The sequence below is a fragment of the Dendropsophus ebraccatus genome, unplaced genomic scaffold (assembly GCF_027789765.1).
Source record: "Dendropsophus ebraccatus isolate aDenEbr1 unplaced genomic scaffold, aDenEbr1.pat pat_scaffold_1237_ctg1, whole genome shotgun sequence".
Classification (NCBI taxonomy): Eukaryota; Metazoa; Chordata; class Amphibia; order Anura; family Hylidae; genus Dendropsophus; species Dendropsophus ebraccatus.
In genome coordinates this window covers 29,171-47,430 of record NW_027208654.1, presented here as the reverse complement: position 1 = coordinate 47,430, position 18,260 = coordinate 29,171, and the positions used below count along the sequence as shown (strand labels likewise).

The 18,260-nt window shown below is 42.1% G+C and overlaps 1 protein-coding gene across 1 annotated transcript in view; it reads left to right on the top strand.

Annotated features, from left to right (window-relative positions):
• Positions 1-223: 223 nt before the first annotated feature.
• The window catches only part of LOC138775008 (ATP-binding cassette sub-family C member 4-like), a gene marked incomplete at its 5' end in the record, with an annotated part of 35,567 nt that continues 17,530 nt past the window's right edge, over positions 224-18,260 (top strand). The window contains 3 exons of the mRNA XM_069955767.1: positions 224-331; positions 7,764-7,853; positions 12,376-12,567. Of these exons, the coding sequence (XP_069811868.1) occupies positions 224-331; positions 7,764-7,853; positions 12,376-12,567 (390 nt within the window). The remainder of the gene's footprint in view (positions 332-7,763; positions 7,854-12,375; positions 12,568-18,260) is intronic.

Sequence of the window (18,260 nt, the reverse complement as noted above, 5' to 3'; positions counted from 1 at the left end):
ATAAGATTTCTGTGCGTTTCCTTTGAAATCTCCACAATGATGACTACTTTTTGGAGAAAGCTTCAGTGCAGTGCCACACATAGGCGAGGTTTCTGCTTATGTGAACATACCCCAACTATTTATAAGCAGTAACTATATAACTAAAACAGATAAGGTATAGTGAAAGTAAAATATCCCCAAATTGTAAAAAAAAATCTTAACTATTTAATTCATTCCATTTCAGAACTTCTTATTGCTTGATGAGATTTCTAAACCGGCAGTAGAACAGCCAGAAGAAAATGAGGGGGATCTTTTGGTGCGAATTCAAGATCTGACTTGTTATTGGGATACGGTAAGAAACGAGAAAAATAAAATTATTCCATAGGCGGGACAGTTTCCAGTACCCACTTTCCAGTATTGACACCAAAGCCACAGGCACTAAGACCTGGGGTCCAAGACACACCCTTAATTCTTAACCTTATCCCTTTATTATTATAAAGGACCGTGTCAAACTTAAAAACATGACGGCTGTGTAATTAGAAATGTAGTAAATTGATGGAGACCTACTCTGTAAGATCTTCCAATATAACATAAGGCTGAGTCTGCAGATTCCTGCCCAAGCTCAAACTAACAGTCGCTATATAAAACTAAGGGTCCTATTCCAAGGGGCGAGCAGGGCCCGATCAACGATGTAAACATTGTTTACTGGGCCTATTCCATGGCCTGACAATCGTTAGCAAGGGCTGCAGCGATGTCCTTGCAGCCCTTGTTTCATACATTGCCTGTCCAGGCACAGGTCTTCTCCTTCTCCCGGTCCCGCGCGGCGGCATCAGCTTCGGAGCGGGGCTGTCTTAACTGACAGACCACTCAGCCAATTACTGGCCACGGCGATCCTGGCCAGTGATTGGCTGAGCGGTCTGTCAGCTCAGACAGGCCGCTCCAAAGCTGATGCTGCTGCGCGGGATCGGGAGAAGGAGAAGACCTGCGCCTGGACAGGTAATGTATGATGTTTGTGAAATCGTGGATCATGGCAACCGATTTTAGGTTTGAACCTAAATGAACGATCAGCCGATGACACGATCATCGGCTGATCGTTCTCTCTATTCCACGGAGCAATAGTCGCCCGAGTCGCCCCTTAGTATCAGTGCCTCTGTCTTTGACCCCTTGCCTTAGTGCCTCCAGGTTTGATGGCAATGGTATATCTGGCCAGTTTAAGGTTATGTTTCCACTTCGGGAACCTAGCGGGGAAAGGCAGCCATCTCGTAATATTGATGACCGCAAACAATGATCATTATTTGTGGCTATCAATATTATGAGACCTTTTAGTAGCCATAATAAGCATTTATTTAAATAATTGGGACATTTACGCATGTGACGATATTTATTTTTTGTCATTTAGATTTTTTTTTTTAAAGATTGTTACAGGTTGTTGTGAATTTTTTTAATGTGTTGCAGTCAGGGGCAGATTAACTTTACCATAGGCCCTGGGCTGTTGACCATACTTGGGGGGGGCCCCCCCACCCCACTGTAACTATGGCAACACTAGCATAGTGTCCATAGTACAGGATAGATAATGTCATGATCTGATTTGTGCAAAATTGCGGTAAAAAAATCAGAGATTTTTTTTTTTGCAAATCATGGTAGAACTGTAGCCAGGAGACAATACAATACAGAAAGTATAAGTCTTTTTGGGCGGCCATGGGCCCCCCAGCAGCTCCCGCCTGAAAAGGACCTTTTTATAATCCGCTACTGGTTGCAGTGTACTGTCATTCTGATGATGGCGGGCTGTAATAGTACAGCACATCTAACGTTATGGCTCTGTAGGTCATTAAAATGCCAGTGGCTGCCATAACAACTTAGTACCAATACCTCTCAAATAACCACCTACAGCAGATGCTGTCATTATTCACAACAGCTGTCTCTCAACCTCCTTACCTGTTTATTTTCTAATTGTAGATTTTGTATATTTATTGTTCATGGTCATGGCGCAGCCATATTGCTCTGTGAACAGCAGTTTAGAGATTTTCTTTACAGCAGCCACGTCTTTAGATGACTCATTACTGCTGTAGGAGAGGTTTCAGGGCAGGCCCCATGACTTGTGTAGAGAGTACCATGCAGGGAACATGGTATTTGAGCTGTAACTATATGTAGCTGTTTGAGATGACTTAAGAAATGATGCTCGCAATCAAAAGTTTGCTATGGGACCCAGCCATTTGTAGTTATGCCCCTGGCTTATATATTACAGCAGCACAACATGAAACACAGTCTGGCTGATGCCAAAGCCTTTTAAACACTTGTAGCCCTTTGCCATGGCCCTTAGGGGCTTATTCCACGGGAGTGATAATCGGCCGAATCGGCTTGATTCGGCTGATCATCGCTCGGTGGAATAGAGAAAACGATCAGCCGATCGTGCCTCGGCTGATCTATTATTTAGGGCCAGACCTACCCTACGGGGAATAGTGGTGCATTGCGGGCGACCGACTATTTGAGAAGCGCAGCATACATTACCTGGCAGGTCTTCTCCTGCGCTCCGTCTTTCTCCCCAGGTTCCGCGGCACAGCATCAGCAGCTCCGGAATGGCCTGACTGAGCAGTCAGACAGCTCAGCCAATCACAGGCCAGGACCGCCATGTCCAGTGATTGGCTGAGCAGTCTGACAGCTCAGACAGGCCGCACCGGAGTTGATGCTGCGCCGTGGGACCCGGGGAGGAAAATGTAGCGAAGGAAAAGTCCGACCATGTAATGTATGGTGCAAGTGCTGCAAGGACATCTGTAACTATGTCCCTGTAGCCCTCGCTCAACGATCATCGGGCCGTGGAATAGGCCCAGTAAACGAGCGCTGATCTAGCAGATCGGCGTTCGTTTACCTCGTTGATCGGGCCCTCCTCGGCCCGTGAAGTAGGACCCTTAGTCATGGCTGTGACAGCTCTGAAATGCTTTGGCATCAGCTAGACTGTGTTTCATGTTGTGCTGCTGTGATATATAAAGAAGCCATCAGTTACTTTATCTCAGGCATTGAAATCCTTCCTCCTTCTTATACATTTCCTTTATTCTCCCTCTGTACAAGAGCAATCCACCTACATAAAACCAGTGCTTCCATTTCTTCTATAGAACACCAAATAGATACATAAGCAATACATTTCATATTCCCATTAATGTAACATACGCCCCCCATCTTCTGTTTTCATTCCCTTTATCAGGAAGCATAACATTGAGTATTTTTAATATTTTATGGAACAATTATAGGGGAATGTAGTATTTTATATCAGCTGTGTCTATAATTGCTATATAGGTGATACATAGATGGGTCAGGGCGCCCAGAGCAAAAGCATCTGGAACCCAACAACAGCTCCCCCCGCCCCCAACCCATAGTGGGAACATGGCCTAAAGCAGTCCTTCTAGTTACTTGCTGGTTTAGAAATCTGCTTCTTATGTAATTATATTGTGAGTCAAGGTCTATTGTAAAACAAAGACCTTAATCTTTTTAGTAGAGGTTATTGCATTACAGAGTCCTGAGCGGGTTGATCATTATGAGCTGTTTTCTTCACACAACTTATTAGAGTTAATTGATCATAGTCCAGTCGACATTACAGTATAATATAATGTACAAAATTTAAAATGTATTAGAGTATGTGTAAAGGCAGCATTTTTATGAACCATGCGTGCTTACCTGTCTGCATTTGGAAATGTTCCCAAGGGGGCTATAGCGGATTGACACTGTCCCATGATAATTATCATTCGAGGTTGCATGGAGGGCAGAAATACACTATGAGGAAATAGGGCCTGTAATAAAAACTACAGTGACAGACTCTCGAAAGACTTTGGGCCTCTCTGGCTGTCACTCATCCCTGCCGAACACGCTGATAGGGAGAGCGGTGATTAGACATGGTCGTGGGGCCGCCCAGATGACTACCTGCAATCCCTCTCCCTGCTGTGCGCCAGGGGATTAAACTTTTCTCTGGTACAAAGCTGCCGGCGTGGCTGATACGTGCCACGAGCTGCACAGGAGCTTTATACTGTGCTCCAGAGAACCACATCAACCCAATTGGGCTGATTGTTTCCCTATAAGATTTGCTATATCACTGCTTATATTTTGCACTGTTATGTGAAAAAACTGTTGTGAACCTATAGGAGACGTGTTTGGTGGAACAAAAGGTTGTGTGTTTATACATCATGTTCTGTCATAAAAGGGTGTGCCTCAATCTGGATACCCCTCTATTACTCAGCAGGAAGAAATCCTAAAAACTGCATCTCTCCCGCTGGAGAGGACCCAGCAATTTTGTGCATTACATAGACGACCCATTAAGTAATGGGGACTCCCCTGCCACCTTAACCATCAGCGTGTCAGGGTGTTTGATTTTCAGTGCAAAATATAAACTTTATAATTAGTAATTCCTAACATAGTCATAATGACTGCACTCTTAAGGTGCTAACATATCAGTGTGAATACATACATATTTGCAATTGAAGGTTGTGAACAGACGGTAGAAACTACTTTTTTAAATGATTTTTTCTTTTAAAAGTACCTAAATCTTTGTGCATGCAGCAGGATACCTGTTCAAAACTCCCATGGCTCTGCACTTCGTTCCAAAGCAAGTTTTGTAAGGTCCATACTACACTTGCTTTAGGACAAAGTGCAGAGCCATGGGAGTTTTGAACAGAGATCCCGCTGCATGAAGTGGTAGGTACCTTTTTAAGTGAATCTTGTGGCAGAAAGAGTTGTATCTTTTTCTTATGGCTTTCCTCTTGAGCTCTCACAGACCTTAGTCTATGTTCTTGTTTTTGTTTAATTGCTGCCATCTACTGGTATATTTTTTTTTTCTTGCCTTACATGAAGTTTAGCTTCACTGAGGCAACGCTAATATAGTGATATACAGTAAGCCATATTACCCTTCTCTTATATAAAACCCTCTTGAATTTGTTTCTTTTACATGTGGATTCCTAAAGTATTTTTTTCCTAATCATCAACATGTTAAACCTTGGCAATAAGTGGATCTGTTTTTCTTAGTGATGTGGAAATATATTAGAAAAAAAGCAGAATAGATGGATTACTTTAAAGTGATAAGTCCCTAGTTAATATCAGAGGATTTCTATTCTGAAATGAAAATCAAGCAACTTTTCAAAAAATTTCATTTTTTTTAAATTAAAAAATCCTTTAATTTTGTGTCTTTAGCACCTTTAGCTACAAATCTTAAGGCTGTGTCCTCACTTCGTCTTTTTGGGTGGGTTCAGACTGAGGAATTCTCGCGGAAAATGTCAGAGGAATTCTGTCAGCTGTCCGCCCGCACATCTGGGCGCCTTTCCGCCGGCCCCATAGACACCATTCTATGGGCCGGCGTATTCAGCTATAAGCTGAAAGAAGTGTCATGTCACTTCTTTCAGCAGATCGCGGAATACGCCGGCCCATAGAATGGTGTCTATGGGGCCGGCGGAAAGGCCCATGCGGGCGGACAGCTGACGGAATTCCGCGGACATTGTCCGCGAGAATTCCGTAGTGTGAACCCTCCCTTTAGGTAAAATAACAGCTGTTGTTTTGAAATGGCGGCCATAAATAACACTGGTATACATCAATTTTTACGACTACAGGATCTTTATGTATTTCGGCGTGCTGAATCCAAAAATAACAAATACTAATAAACTCTTGTAGTCATAACGTAACATATATAATTATATTATTTGGAAATGCTGAATGTGAAAAAAGATAATAGTGTGTAGAAAGCTATGCTGAATATGCAATAGGTATAACTACATGCAAGAATACTGAATGAGTCATTTAAAACTGCTGATGTCGGCATTTTGTGGCTATAAGCAGTGCGAAAACTTTCGGCAGCATTCACTCGTTCGCGAGGCTTAAAAGTCGCAGCAAATGTAAAGCGTAACTAAAATATTTTGACAATTTAGTTTGTTAACTTAGGGCATGATAATTTTTGCAATATACATTATTATGTAATATGCTAAATTGAACTGTTTTTTTTTTTTAAATACATGTAGCTGAATTTCCCAAAAGAAGCTAAAAGCTGGCATATTTCATGACCCGCAAATAAGACTTATAACCAAAGACAAAGAATTCCTTAATACTATGAAAACCATAGAAAAGAATGCTTGTTCTGCCTTTTCTGACGTCGTTACAGACTTTCTTGGCAACTTTAGGGCAGAAAATTATAACCTTTTTTATTTAAAAATTTATTGATCTCTTTTCAAAGACTCGGGGCAAACATTGTGTTAAATTTCATTTTCTTCATAGCCACCTGAACTACTTCCCTTCAAATCTGGCAGCTATGAGCGAAGAACAAGAACACTTTCACCAAGACATCATGACCATGGAACATACAATAGATATCAGGCTAGATGGAACACAAACATGATGGCAGACTACTGCCGATGACAACCTTGGTCATGACTGTTCCAGGGCATCCAAAAAGAGGAAAATTTCTCCCTAAAATTTAAACGTAACACAACTATTGCTTTCTTGGTTAAAAGATATACAAATTTTTGCATGAAACAAGGATATTGCATGCTATTGCATTTTCAGAACTTATTACTCCAAATATTAGATTTTAATAAAACCTTTAATCAAACATTTCTCATTTGTGAAAAAATTTGTATATAATTGTATATTTTTTGCCTTTTAAATATGGAATGGGCAACTTTTCACCTTTTTGGGTAAAATTAGCAAACCTATTTAGGTCAGCAGAATTTCTTTTTCAAATGTAGACCCAGTGTTGTGATCAGGATCATTATTAACTGTTGTCATTATCAAACGTCCATTTTTTTCACCTGAAGATGATGTTGTGGAGACGTATGGTGTGTTTAGCTAGAGAGATTTATGTGACAGATTTTTGAAGCCAAAGCCAGGAACAGACTATAAACAGACCAGGTAATAAAGAAAAGACAAAGATTTCTCCACTTCTCAAATCCATTCCTGGCTTTGGCTTCAAAAATATATCAGATAAATGTCTATGTAAACACTCCAAAAGCCTCATGGTAACAGACTAAAGTTTGGGTAGTCTGATCCTTTGAAAACTTACTATATTTCTCTTGTTCCTTTATAACTTGCCAATCAACTAATGTATGTCCAATTAAAGGGAGCATGGCTGCAGGATTAGACTACACAGCAATTGTTTCTAGACAGTGAGCTGTAGACACAATTGTACAAAGTGTATGACCTAGACCATTTGTAAATGTGCATCATTTTTAATTTCTGACGCATTGGGACAATAAAATGGTAGATACAGTATAAACTTTCAGTTTTAAATTGTGGACTAATAAAGTAGATGTGGTTGCCCAGATTATTCCAGAATGTAATCACGATGGGTGGCTTTTATGGAAATAATACTTAGGAACATCTTAAAAAACAAAATCTGAGTCTATGATCAGACTTGGCCAAATCTGTCCATAGGTTGCTGACAGATGTCATTTTGGTATCATTCGGACAGGTATGTCCACCGACCTATTACAAAGCACTCTACATAAAATGTCATCACTTAGTTTGTTCCTTGCCACCCACCTATAGGGCTCACAATCTAAACCCACCTATCAGTGTTTTTAGATGTGGGAGGGAACTAGAGTACCCAGAGGAAACCCACACAAACATGGGGAGAACATACAAACTCCTTGCAGATGGTCTTGATGGAATGCAAACCAGAAATGTAGCAAACCTCTTTTATTTTTTATTGTAGTACCTTTGACTTCTGTCTTTATTCTTTGCAGTTAGTTGCATCCTTAATACTGTTAATGAACATAAATATTTTTCATATACTTTGTTTTTTTTGTTTTTTATCTCAGACATTTGAAATGCCAACTCTCCAGAATATCTCGTGTTGTGTGAGACCAGGGGACTTGGTGGCTGTAATTGGACCAGTTGGGGCAGGAAAAGTAAGTATTCTCTCTTTATTTTCCCCACGCTATGTAAATATCTTGAAACTTGATTTTGCAGTATAATGAAAATGCTGATACTTTTGTAGGCTGTATTCCGTTGTGATGAAAAAGAATGTGTACTGTACGTACATTGGGACAATTAATGCATTCCAATTAGGTGATCAAATGTCAAAAAACTTCTTGGGGTGTTATTTCTTTGTGAAGACACAATAGTCCGTTTAGTTTACCTTGCTGTATTGTGTTTTTTTATTGGACTATGATTTTTTTTTCTGTCATAAGAATGAATAATGCTGAAACCTAAGCCACACTTAACATTTAACAATCGTTTATATAGGCTTTATAGGTATTTTTACATAACCTGCTGAAGTGTGTGTTTGTATGTATGTGTGTATATATATATATATATATATATATATATATATGTAATATACATAAAATTTTGTCATCACACTGACTGAAGTCTGTCCAAAAATTTAATGTCAATTCGAAGAAACTAGAAAATGTTATGGTGATGACCAGCATGTCTTCCAGCAGGAAGGTTAAGGTTGTGGGTACGTACTTGATGGTTGATTTCCTAAAATCTGGATTGGATTCCTGAGTGGGAATTTTTTAGGTAGTTAACCTTGATAGTCATTTGAATTAGGTAATTAACTACACAAGACATTACATTAATTCTAGAGCAGAAGTCTCTAACCAGGGTGCTGCGGTATTCTGGTTGGCATGTTCCCTTTAAAGGGATACTCTATCCACCAACCACACCTGCCCCAAAACCGCTGGTACCGTCCGTTTGATGACAGTAAGTCCTTCCCGGTCGTGTATTTTAAAATGTGCCTGGTGCCTTGGTTAGGGTAAAAAAATTATCTTTTATATCTGCAGCAGCCGAGTCAATGAAGCATGGCCTAGGGTGTTTGTGCCCTAGGCCTGTGACGCCTCTCATTTCTTCCATTTTGCCCTCCTTATCATAAGGAACGCCCCTGACAAGATTTCTCCTATTCATTGCTTGTCTAAACTGTGCACATGTGCCTCTTCGGATTAAGGCACATGTGCTGTGTTTAGACAAGTGATGAATAGGAGGAATCCTAACAGGGGTGTTCCTGATGATGAGGGAGGGGAGGAAGAAAGGAGAGGCTTTGCAGGCCTTTGGCACAGACACTCTTCTCCACGCCATATTGACTCTGGTGCTGCAGATTAAAAGATAATTTTTTACCCTAACCAAGGCAGCTGGTGCATAATAAAGGGAACCAGTCAGCACGACTGTGCTAATATGGTTTCCTGCTGCACTGTATAGCTCTGCTATGCAGCTCCCTAAAGCTACCAGCTCACCATCCTCACGCTGCGCACTAACAGGCAGAGAGCTGTGACTAGACACTGGTGGCTCCCCGCCCAGACGTCTAGGACATCTCTCCCGTACTAGCATGGTCGAATAAAACTACTTTTTCCCTGCTGTAGAGCTACAGCTGCAGACGTGGCTGATCACTTTAACCATTTAATGACAGGGCAGATTTTCATTTTTGTGCTTTCTTTTTCTCCTCTACGTGTCATAGTGCTTGCATTTTTTCATCTACAGACCCACGAGCTCTCATTTTTTTGCAACACCAATTGCACTTTCCAGTGACAGACTCATCAGTACGATTACGATGGGTACCTGATATAACACTTATTTTATTTGACAGCTGGGTTTCATTTAAAAAATTAAAGCCTTTTAAAAAGAAACAAAGAACTAAGGTGGAGATTTATTAGTGGTCAGTAGACTGGTGCAAACTGCCCACAGGAACCAATCACAGCTCCTCTTTCCTTTCACCAGAGCTGGAAGCTGAGCTGTGATTGGTTGCTGTGGGCAGTTTGCACCAGTCTAAATTTTACACCCACTGATAAATCTCCCATTTAGTTCTTTGTTTCTTTTTAAAAGGTTTTCATTTTTTAAATGAAACCCAGCTGTCAAATAAAATAAGTGTTATATCAGGTACCCATCGTTGTAATCGTACTGATGAGTCTGTCACTGCAAAGTGCAATTGGTGTTGTAAAAAAATGAGGGCTCGTGGGTCTGTAGATGAAAAAATGCAAGCACTATCACTTTTTATTAAAGGAATGTTAAAATGTTATAGTTTTGGCAATTATGCACGCGGCAATACCAAATATGTTTATCTATTTATTTATTTTTATTTATAAAATGGGAAAAGGGGGTTATTTTAAAGTTTTATTGGAGAGAGGATTTTTTATTCATGAAATGAAGAGCAATGGATTGCCAATCCGGGATTAGCACCATTACAGCGCAGAGCCCCGGCCCGGTAACTTTGACAGCTGCATTTAAATGGTTAATTACCTGGATGCGGCGATTGGCGGCTGATAACAGCAAGGAGCCGCAGAGTTCAGATTGGGATTGCAGCGCAACCCCCTCCCCCCCTGAGCTTCTTTACCCACCCCAGGATGTACAGGTACACCCTGGATCATCAAGGTTTTAAGCATGCAGTTGCACAGCTTCTAGTGATGCCCCACTCGCTGTAATGTTCAGCCCGCTCACTGTACTGCAGGGGGAGTGGGCTGATCATCAAAGAGCACACAATAGAGTAGCAGGAACTGTCAGCATCCTACTCCATTTCTTCTGATAGGCTGCAGGAACTTCATGCCCGCAGCCTACAAGATACCGGAACATGATCTCTCCAGCAGGCACAATGATATGTCATCATGCCTGCTGGAGGATCCCGTCCATGCATCTCACAGGCTTGAGGTCAGAAGATGGAGGGACCCACTACACGCCTGGATTAGGTGATTATTATGTTTTTTAATTTTTTATTTGTTGGACCATAAGAGGGGGCCATTATAACTATATATGAGAAGGGAGGTGGGCTGTGCAAAGTAGGGGGCATCATCACTTTGTGGGTTAGGGGTGCACAGCAGGAGGCAATATTACTATATGGAAGGGCACAACAGGGAGCATTATTACTATATGGAGGGAGGCACAACAGGGGCATTATTACTGTATGGGGTCACAGAAGGGAGTATTGTTGCTGTATGGGGTGGGCACAGCAGGGGCTCTTACAGGGGGCAACCTACATAGCTACTAATTTTACTGGACATGACACCAAAGAGCAGATATACTACTTTATGGGACCCTATAGGTGGTAAAATGAAAAATTGCTGGAAAAGTTTGGAGTATAAGATGTTTGTCTGGCAGGTTCCTAAGAGATGAATTGTAGCTGAAAGAAACTGTCAAGGTGGTCCGGACCAAATGGTGAAAATTAGGGAAAGCGAGTGCCCCAAATCAAAGATGTTACCTTTTGGATTCACTCAATGACATTATTTAGTCAAGGTGCCCTGAGGTAAAAAAAATTTCCAAGGGGTGCCTCAAGGTAGAAAAGGTTGGGAAAAACAATCCTAGAGTAAAGATTAGTGGGTTGAAAAAGGAAAATGGGGTCAAAAGAACATGGGATGATTGATGAGAAGAGGGGAGCTGCTTGCTTCCAATGCTTATGTTCTGTTGTTCAGTTATATGGGGGGGTTACCCTTTAGTTCTTGATCCAGGTTAATTGTTTTAAAGTATTTATTTGGAAATATGGAAACACATCTTTGCTGTAAAGTAGAGAAGCCCTCTACTGGATTTTATTTCAGAATAATTGCTTCCACGCTATTCATTTTGAAGAGGTAGAAAAGTTTTTCTGGGAGTACCTCGTGGAAAGGGGGGATTTCCAGGTTTGTGGGCTGGCTTTCCATGCTGCCACTGAGACTATATGTAAGAGTTTCCTAAAACTGTTGGTATTGGTTGGTTGTGTAAGTTTTTGCCAGAATTCCTGCATTATCTCACAGGATCACATTGGGATATGTGTGTTTGAAGTGTAATCAAAGCCATGCTGATTATTCCCATGGTCACATATCCATGCTAGTGTGATCTATAAAAAATTCTCATGGCCATCTCCACATAGCTTATGGAGCTTCTTAATATTTCTTAATGGAGATTAAGAGGACTGAAATGTCTAGATCAGACATACTCATTTAATCCCCCTTGGTACTTCCAAAAACATCAAGTGTTTGTGTGTGTGTGTGTGTGTGTGTGTGTTTTTTTTTTGTTTTTTTTTTATAACTGTTTTTACTTTCTTGCTTCGTTCTTACCATTTGGTTTACTATGTGTACTCTTTATTGGGTTGGGACTTTATTGCAAAATGGGCAGAGGGGGCATGAGTGTTCATAGGTTTCTGATCACACCCCCTGAGCCTAGCATTCACACCCCCTGAGCCTAGCATTCACACCCCCATTTGCAGTAAAGTATCCATCCACCTGACTTTTCTGTGATTGACAATACACATGGTAAAACCTCTATACATCTGGAACAGGGGATGCAGCAAGAAAATTAAACGACAGTTGAAACAGTGGACATAAAAACCAACAATTTTTGGACTGACCTTTTTAGGGAATTATAGTGTAAGAAATGGGGAAAAAAAAGAAAATCCCAATTAATCCACTAATTTAAATCATATGTTATTCTCACATTATAAAACTGTAATAAGACATATGTTCTCTTTAGTCATCCCTTCTGAGTGCAGTGCTGGGTGAACTGCCAAAAGATAAAGGCTTTGTGGACATCAGAGGAAGAATTGCGTATGTGTCACAGCAGCCATGGGTGTTTTCAGGAACTGTCAGAAGTAACATATTATTTGGGAAAGAATACAACCACGAGAAATATGAAAGAGTCCTGAGGGCATGCGCACTGAAGAAGGTGAGATGTTATCTGAATCAACTGTCTGGCTGCAGACTTGTGCTGAATGGTATTTACTGCATTTATCAGTGGTTTATGATTTACTTTTTTGTTTGGAAACTAAAGCTGACAAAGCTGCTGTAATATACAGATGCAAGGGAGCGATTTGCCTTGAGCTCTTCACTAACACCAGGGACTGTTAAGCGCTCTTCATATTCTTGTGCAGTTGCAGCAGATATATACAGGCTGACTTGACAGACCTAACCAGTACTTAGTATGCAGAGTAGCCTGGCACCTCTCTCATTACAATAAATCAACACACACACAATGAGGACTATTAATCCTGTCTTTACTTTCTTACGTTTACTGAAGCACTAAACTGCAGGTCAGTAAATGATTTTTTAGGAAGTGCCTGCACAGGATTTTAGCACTGCTGTGAGAGCCCTGATTGACAACGCCGAGAAAGGGGGCAGCAGATTAAAGCGAGCCGGAGAGGTGCTACAGACCCATGAGGCCCTGGACACACCTCTTTGACTCTTATCAGTGAAATAATGCTGTGAGTGGCCAAAACAGAACTACCAATGCTATTAGTAAGGCAAGTGCAGTGTACCATGTCATCAGTTTGCTGTGCAGATTCCAGCTACAGGCTGTGGTCTGTGGCTGGCAGTGTACATTAGTAGTCAAGGATCAGGCCACAGGTCAGGATGGGCACACGGGGTCATTAATCAGGATGAGTCTAAGGTCAGACACAGGTCTGTAGCAGGATACACAACAGCAGAAGTCCAGAAACATGTTGAGGTTGTGCACGGGAACAGAACACCTTTGCAGGAACTAGCAGGCTAAGAACCTGATCAAGTATATTTGGAAAGGTGGGACTGCCTGATATGCTGTCTAATATCAGGTGATTGGTAGTGGAAGTGGAACGTCCGCACGGTGGACTGGAGGCTCTATTAGGACCAGATAGGGTGCCGGTGGTGTTGTCAGGGGCAATAGTGTCACGGTGCTTTACTCCTACCTTAGCGGTCCTGGCTCTCCTAAGGCCCCGGGCGGTCGTCACAGCAATGAGGTGGTTGGTTTCCAGTGTTTGGAGACAATGAATAGACGGTGATATAACTGAGGGACTTTACTTTCTGGTTTACACAGTAATACAGCACATTGGAATGGTGTTCAGTCACTCTCCAGTCAGGCTGCATGAAGTGAGCATTGGGTTCCCTCTGCCTTAGTGGTTATAGCCTTTATCTGGCTGCTTAGAATCTCTCCTCTCTCTTCTTGCTTTGACTGCTCTGCACTCAGCAGGTTACTTCACTTACTTGAAGTTTTTAGTCAGCACACGACTGCTTATATCTGACTATGATGGAGAGCACTGTCTGCTCCTCCTCACCGACTACATCTACTCAACTCCTCTCCGGACCTGTAAGACCTCCTACTGTTGCCTAGGCAACACACTTGAGGTGGAAGGCCGCTGGGTCCCAATGCTCACTGTCAACATGTTGGCAATGCACTGCCACCTGCTGGACACCAATGATAAAGCATTACACAGTTACTTTCTACAAAGCACATGTCATATTGCAGATAAAACTTTGTAGTGCCTGGTGGGTCACTACATACCCCCTTAAAGAAGACCCAAGCCGCCCCCGGCTTGTGCTAATGAAACTACCTGTATGTCGGGGCACTGTACCATGTTCACCCAGGCGTTTGGTGGAGTGCACCTGTAAGGAATGCCTTGGTCCTAATGTAACGTATACTACAGTGTCTATGTTCCTATTGTCATGCGAGCTGGACCTAGATTGACTAGGCTATTCTGTATGCTGCATGTAGCTCCAATGTTACCTAAAGTTACCACAGACTCATACCCAGTTCCCTGACTATGCTATGGCTAATGTGTTTTACTCTTCTCTCTAATACTAGTGTGCTAAAGGCTAAGACTAGTCTTGAACCTTCCGATGTTTCTGGCCAGGAAACATAGAAAGTGTGGGGGTAATTATCCCAACCACCTAACAAGTTGGCTAATCTACCCTTAGAAGGGTGGCTTAATCCTGTTTTCCCTTCAAGAGTATCAAGGCCTTTAATTGCTCAGAACGCTTTATCGCCAAGATACCTACTAGCGTCAAACTACCAAACTAAGTGTAGGCCTTCACTGTGTCACAACATGCTGATCAATACATGTTTACAAAAATATAAATGAGACGTCTCTAACTAACTACACAGGAAGTAAAAACCAGTTACACTAAATAAACACAGTTATACTTGTTCTTTACTTGGAGCAGCTGGATCGTCTTTCAGACACTAGGCAATGGATCGTCTGGACCAATGGGTGAGGACTGCTCGGGGTACCTGCAAATCCTGACTAAACTAAGTAAAGGCAATGCAAAACATTAGTGAAGAGTCCATTTTACCATGAGAAGTCCAACGAAAAATTATAAAAATATGCAAAAATAATGTTTCAACGTATCACTTTTCAGTGCAAAAATGGACACAGAGAGCTCAAGTATAGGTCTGAGTCTCTTCTCTGGGCAGTAAACTTGAACGTTGCATCAACAAGAACATCCTGGGAATAGCATAGTTCTCAAAAATAAGTTATTCCATAGGAAAAACACAAAAATAGAAATAATTGTAATCCACAAGGCGATGACTGCGATCCATAGAGTAAGTTCCTTTCAGGGATAATGAACAGTTCATCTGAACATGAGAAGGGGAAAAGCAAGGGACTTTGGCGCAAACATGGCGCAACTGGGGTGATATCCTGAGCAGATGTGAAGTCTTTTACTTGTTATTAGCTTAAATCAAGAAAGTCTTTGTTGCACAGGATAACTTCCTTGGCGGTGGTAACAGTTCATAATCTCTCAGACGAGCAGGAAGCTTTCCTTGATTCTCCCTTCGGGATCTTCGCAAAGTGTTTTGGGTACTTCCTTCTGGTTCTGTACCTTCTTCTTCCAAGCCATGAAGCGAAGTAGAGAAGTTCTCTGGAGTGTCAATATTTTCAGTTGGTAAAGGAGGCATAGACAGAGGACTCTGTTGGGTCTCCACTGAAGTAGGGTTTGCAGGCCCTGGAGCCAGTATGTTGATATGAGGTTGGAGGAACCACTGGAACGGATCTAATCCAGGGAGTACTTCAGTAGTGGTACTTTGCTGAGGTGTTGATGCTTGTGCAAAAGGTTCAGGCCCTTTACTTGAATGCGGTTGAGGATCAGGTTCCCTCAAACATTTCTTTAGCCTGTTGCGATGTACTCGCTGAGTACCGTGATTTTCACGATAAATTTCGTACACTTCTGGAGAAAGAATATTTGCACAATGTACGGTTCACGCTCCCAATGGCTATCTAGCTTACTAGTAGGATGATTGTTTTTCAACCATACGGAATCTCCTGTTTGAAAGGGTTCAGCACAGGCATGTAGATCATAATCCTGCTTCTGTTTTTGTTGAGCTTTCCCAATTCTAGAGTCAACAATTTCTTTGGCATCTTCTAGACGTCTCTGATGTTCTTTAACCCAATCTGATTGAGGAAGAAGAGATTCTGAATCGGGCATGGAGATGTCTTGAGCAACGTCTACAGATAGTTTTCCATGTCTTCCAAACATTAGATAGTAAGGAGTGTATCCTGTGGAACAATGGGAAATATTGTTGTAAAGGAACACTAGTTCTGGAAGAAACTTTGGCCAATCTGCCCTCTTCTCTGTGGAGAGGGTTTTGAATCTGTTAATCAGGATTTGGTTCACTTTCTCACATAATCCATTTCCTTGAGGGTGGTATGCTGTTGTCCTCAGTTTTTTGCAACTGTACAGAGCACACAACTCTTGGAACAGCTCAGATTCAAAAGCAGATCCTTTGTCAGTGAGAATCTTGTCAGGGCTGCCATAGGGTAGGATGAAGCTTTTCCACAAGGTGGCAGCTGTAGTTTTGGCAGTGAGATCTTTTACAGGAACAGCTACAACGAATTTGGTGTAATGATCAACCATGGTTAAGACATGGGTGTGTCCAGATCGGCTTGGTCCAATTTTCACATGGTCAATGGCTAGAATTTCAAGGGGATTTTTACTCACAATTGGATGGAGTGGTGCACGCTGATTCTGTCTTTCACTCTTGTTCACTACACAAGTGGGGCACTTACGACACCAATCCTCAATGTCAGCTCTCATATTGACCCAAAAGAATCTTTTTCGGATGGTAGTTTCTGTCTTTTGAACTCCAAAGTGGCCAGATTGGTCATGATACATGTCCAGGACAATTTTGGCATCTCTTCTGGGTATCACCACTTGGAAGACTCGTTCATAAGTGACTGGGTCTAGAATTCTGCGATAAAGCAAACCTCTCAACAGGAAGAGGGATTTTCTCAGTCGCCAAAGCCGTGTCAGTTCTGTGTCGGCTCTGTGTTTTCGGATTCTCTCTGGAACTCGCCCACTGGAGAAGTAATCCAATAGTTCACCGATTACTCTGCTTTCCGCCTGAAGCTTTAGCCAGCATTCTTTTTCAACTGGAGAAACAAGATCACTCTGCTGGGGACTACTGAGAGCGTTATGCTTCATCTGCTGAGCCTCTTGCCGTGCAAATCGAGCGTAGAAAGCGGGCATTTCCACATCTTCCCACTGCTCATCAATGGATATAAGTTCCTTCTCTGCGGGTAATCTGGACAAAGCATCGGCATTGTCATTGGCCTTACCAGACCGGTATTTGATGGTAAAGTTGAAACTAGCTAGTCGAGAAGCCCACCTTTGTTCTAGGGCTCCCAAGCGAGCTGAGTTCAAGTGCGCCAATGGGTTATTGTCCGTGTAGGCAGTGAATGTAGAAGCTGCTAGATAGTCTTTGAATTTTTCAGTCACTGCCCATACCAAAGCAAGAAGCTCTAACTTAAAGGAGCTATAGTTTTGATCATTTTGCTCAGGTTCTCTCAATGATCGACTTGCGTAAGCGATTACTCTTTCGGTTCCATTCTGTGTCTGGGAGAGCACTGCTCCAAGGCCTTTCTTACTGGCATCAGTGTATAGACAGAAGGGCAGGCTATAGTCCGGATATCCCAGTATCGGTGGTTCAGTAAGCTTACCTTTTAATTGCTGGAATGCAGCTTCTCTCTCATTAGTCCATTCCACAGGGATCCGTGAATTCTGACGATCTTTAGGATTCCCTTTAAGGAGCTCTTGGAGAGGACTAGCTATCTGGGAAAATTTTGGAATAAATCTTCTGTAATAGCTAGCGAACCCAAGGAAACTCTTAACTTCCTTGACTGTTCTAGGTGCAGGCCAATTCTTCACAGGAGCTATCTTGTCTGGGTCAGGTTGCACGCCAGCAGCACTCACAACATGACCGAGGTATTTCACTTGTGGTTTCAACAAGTAACACTTTGAAGGCTTAACTTTCAACCCATGCCGCGCAAGATTTTTAAGCACTTCCGCCAGATGCTGTAGGTGTTCTTCATAGGTTTTGGAGTACACTATTACGTCATCCAAGTACAATAGGACTGTCTCAAAGTTCCAATGTCCTAGACATCTCTCCATCAATCTCTGAAAAGTTCCGGGAGCATTGCAGAGCCCGAATGGCATGTAGTTGAATTCAAAGAGGCCCATCGGGGTAGTAAAGGCGGTTTTCTCTTTGTCCTCTGGTGCCATGGGAACTTGCCAGTAGCCACTGGTCAGATCCAGAGTTGAGAAGAAGGCTGCAGAGCCTAAAGCTGCAAGTGACTCCTCTATCCGAGGCAATGGATAGGCGTCCTTATGCGTTAT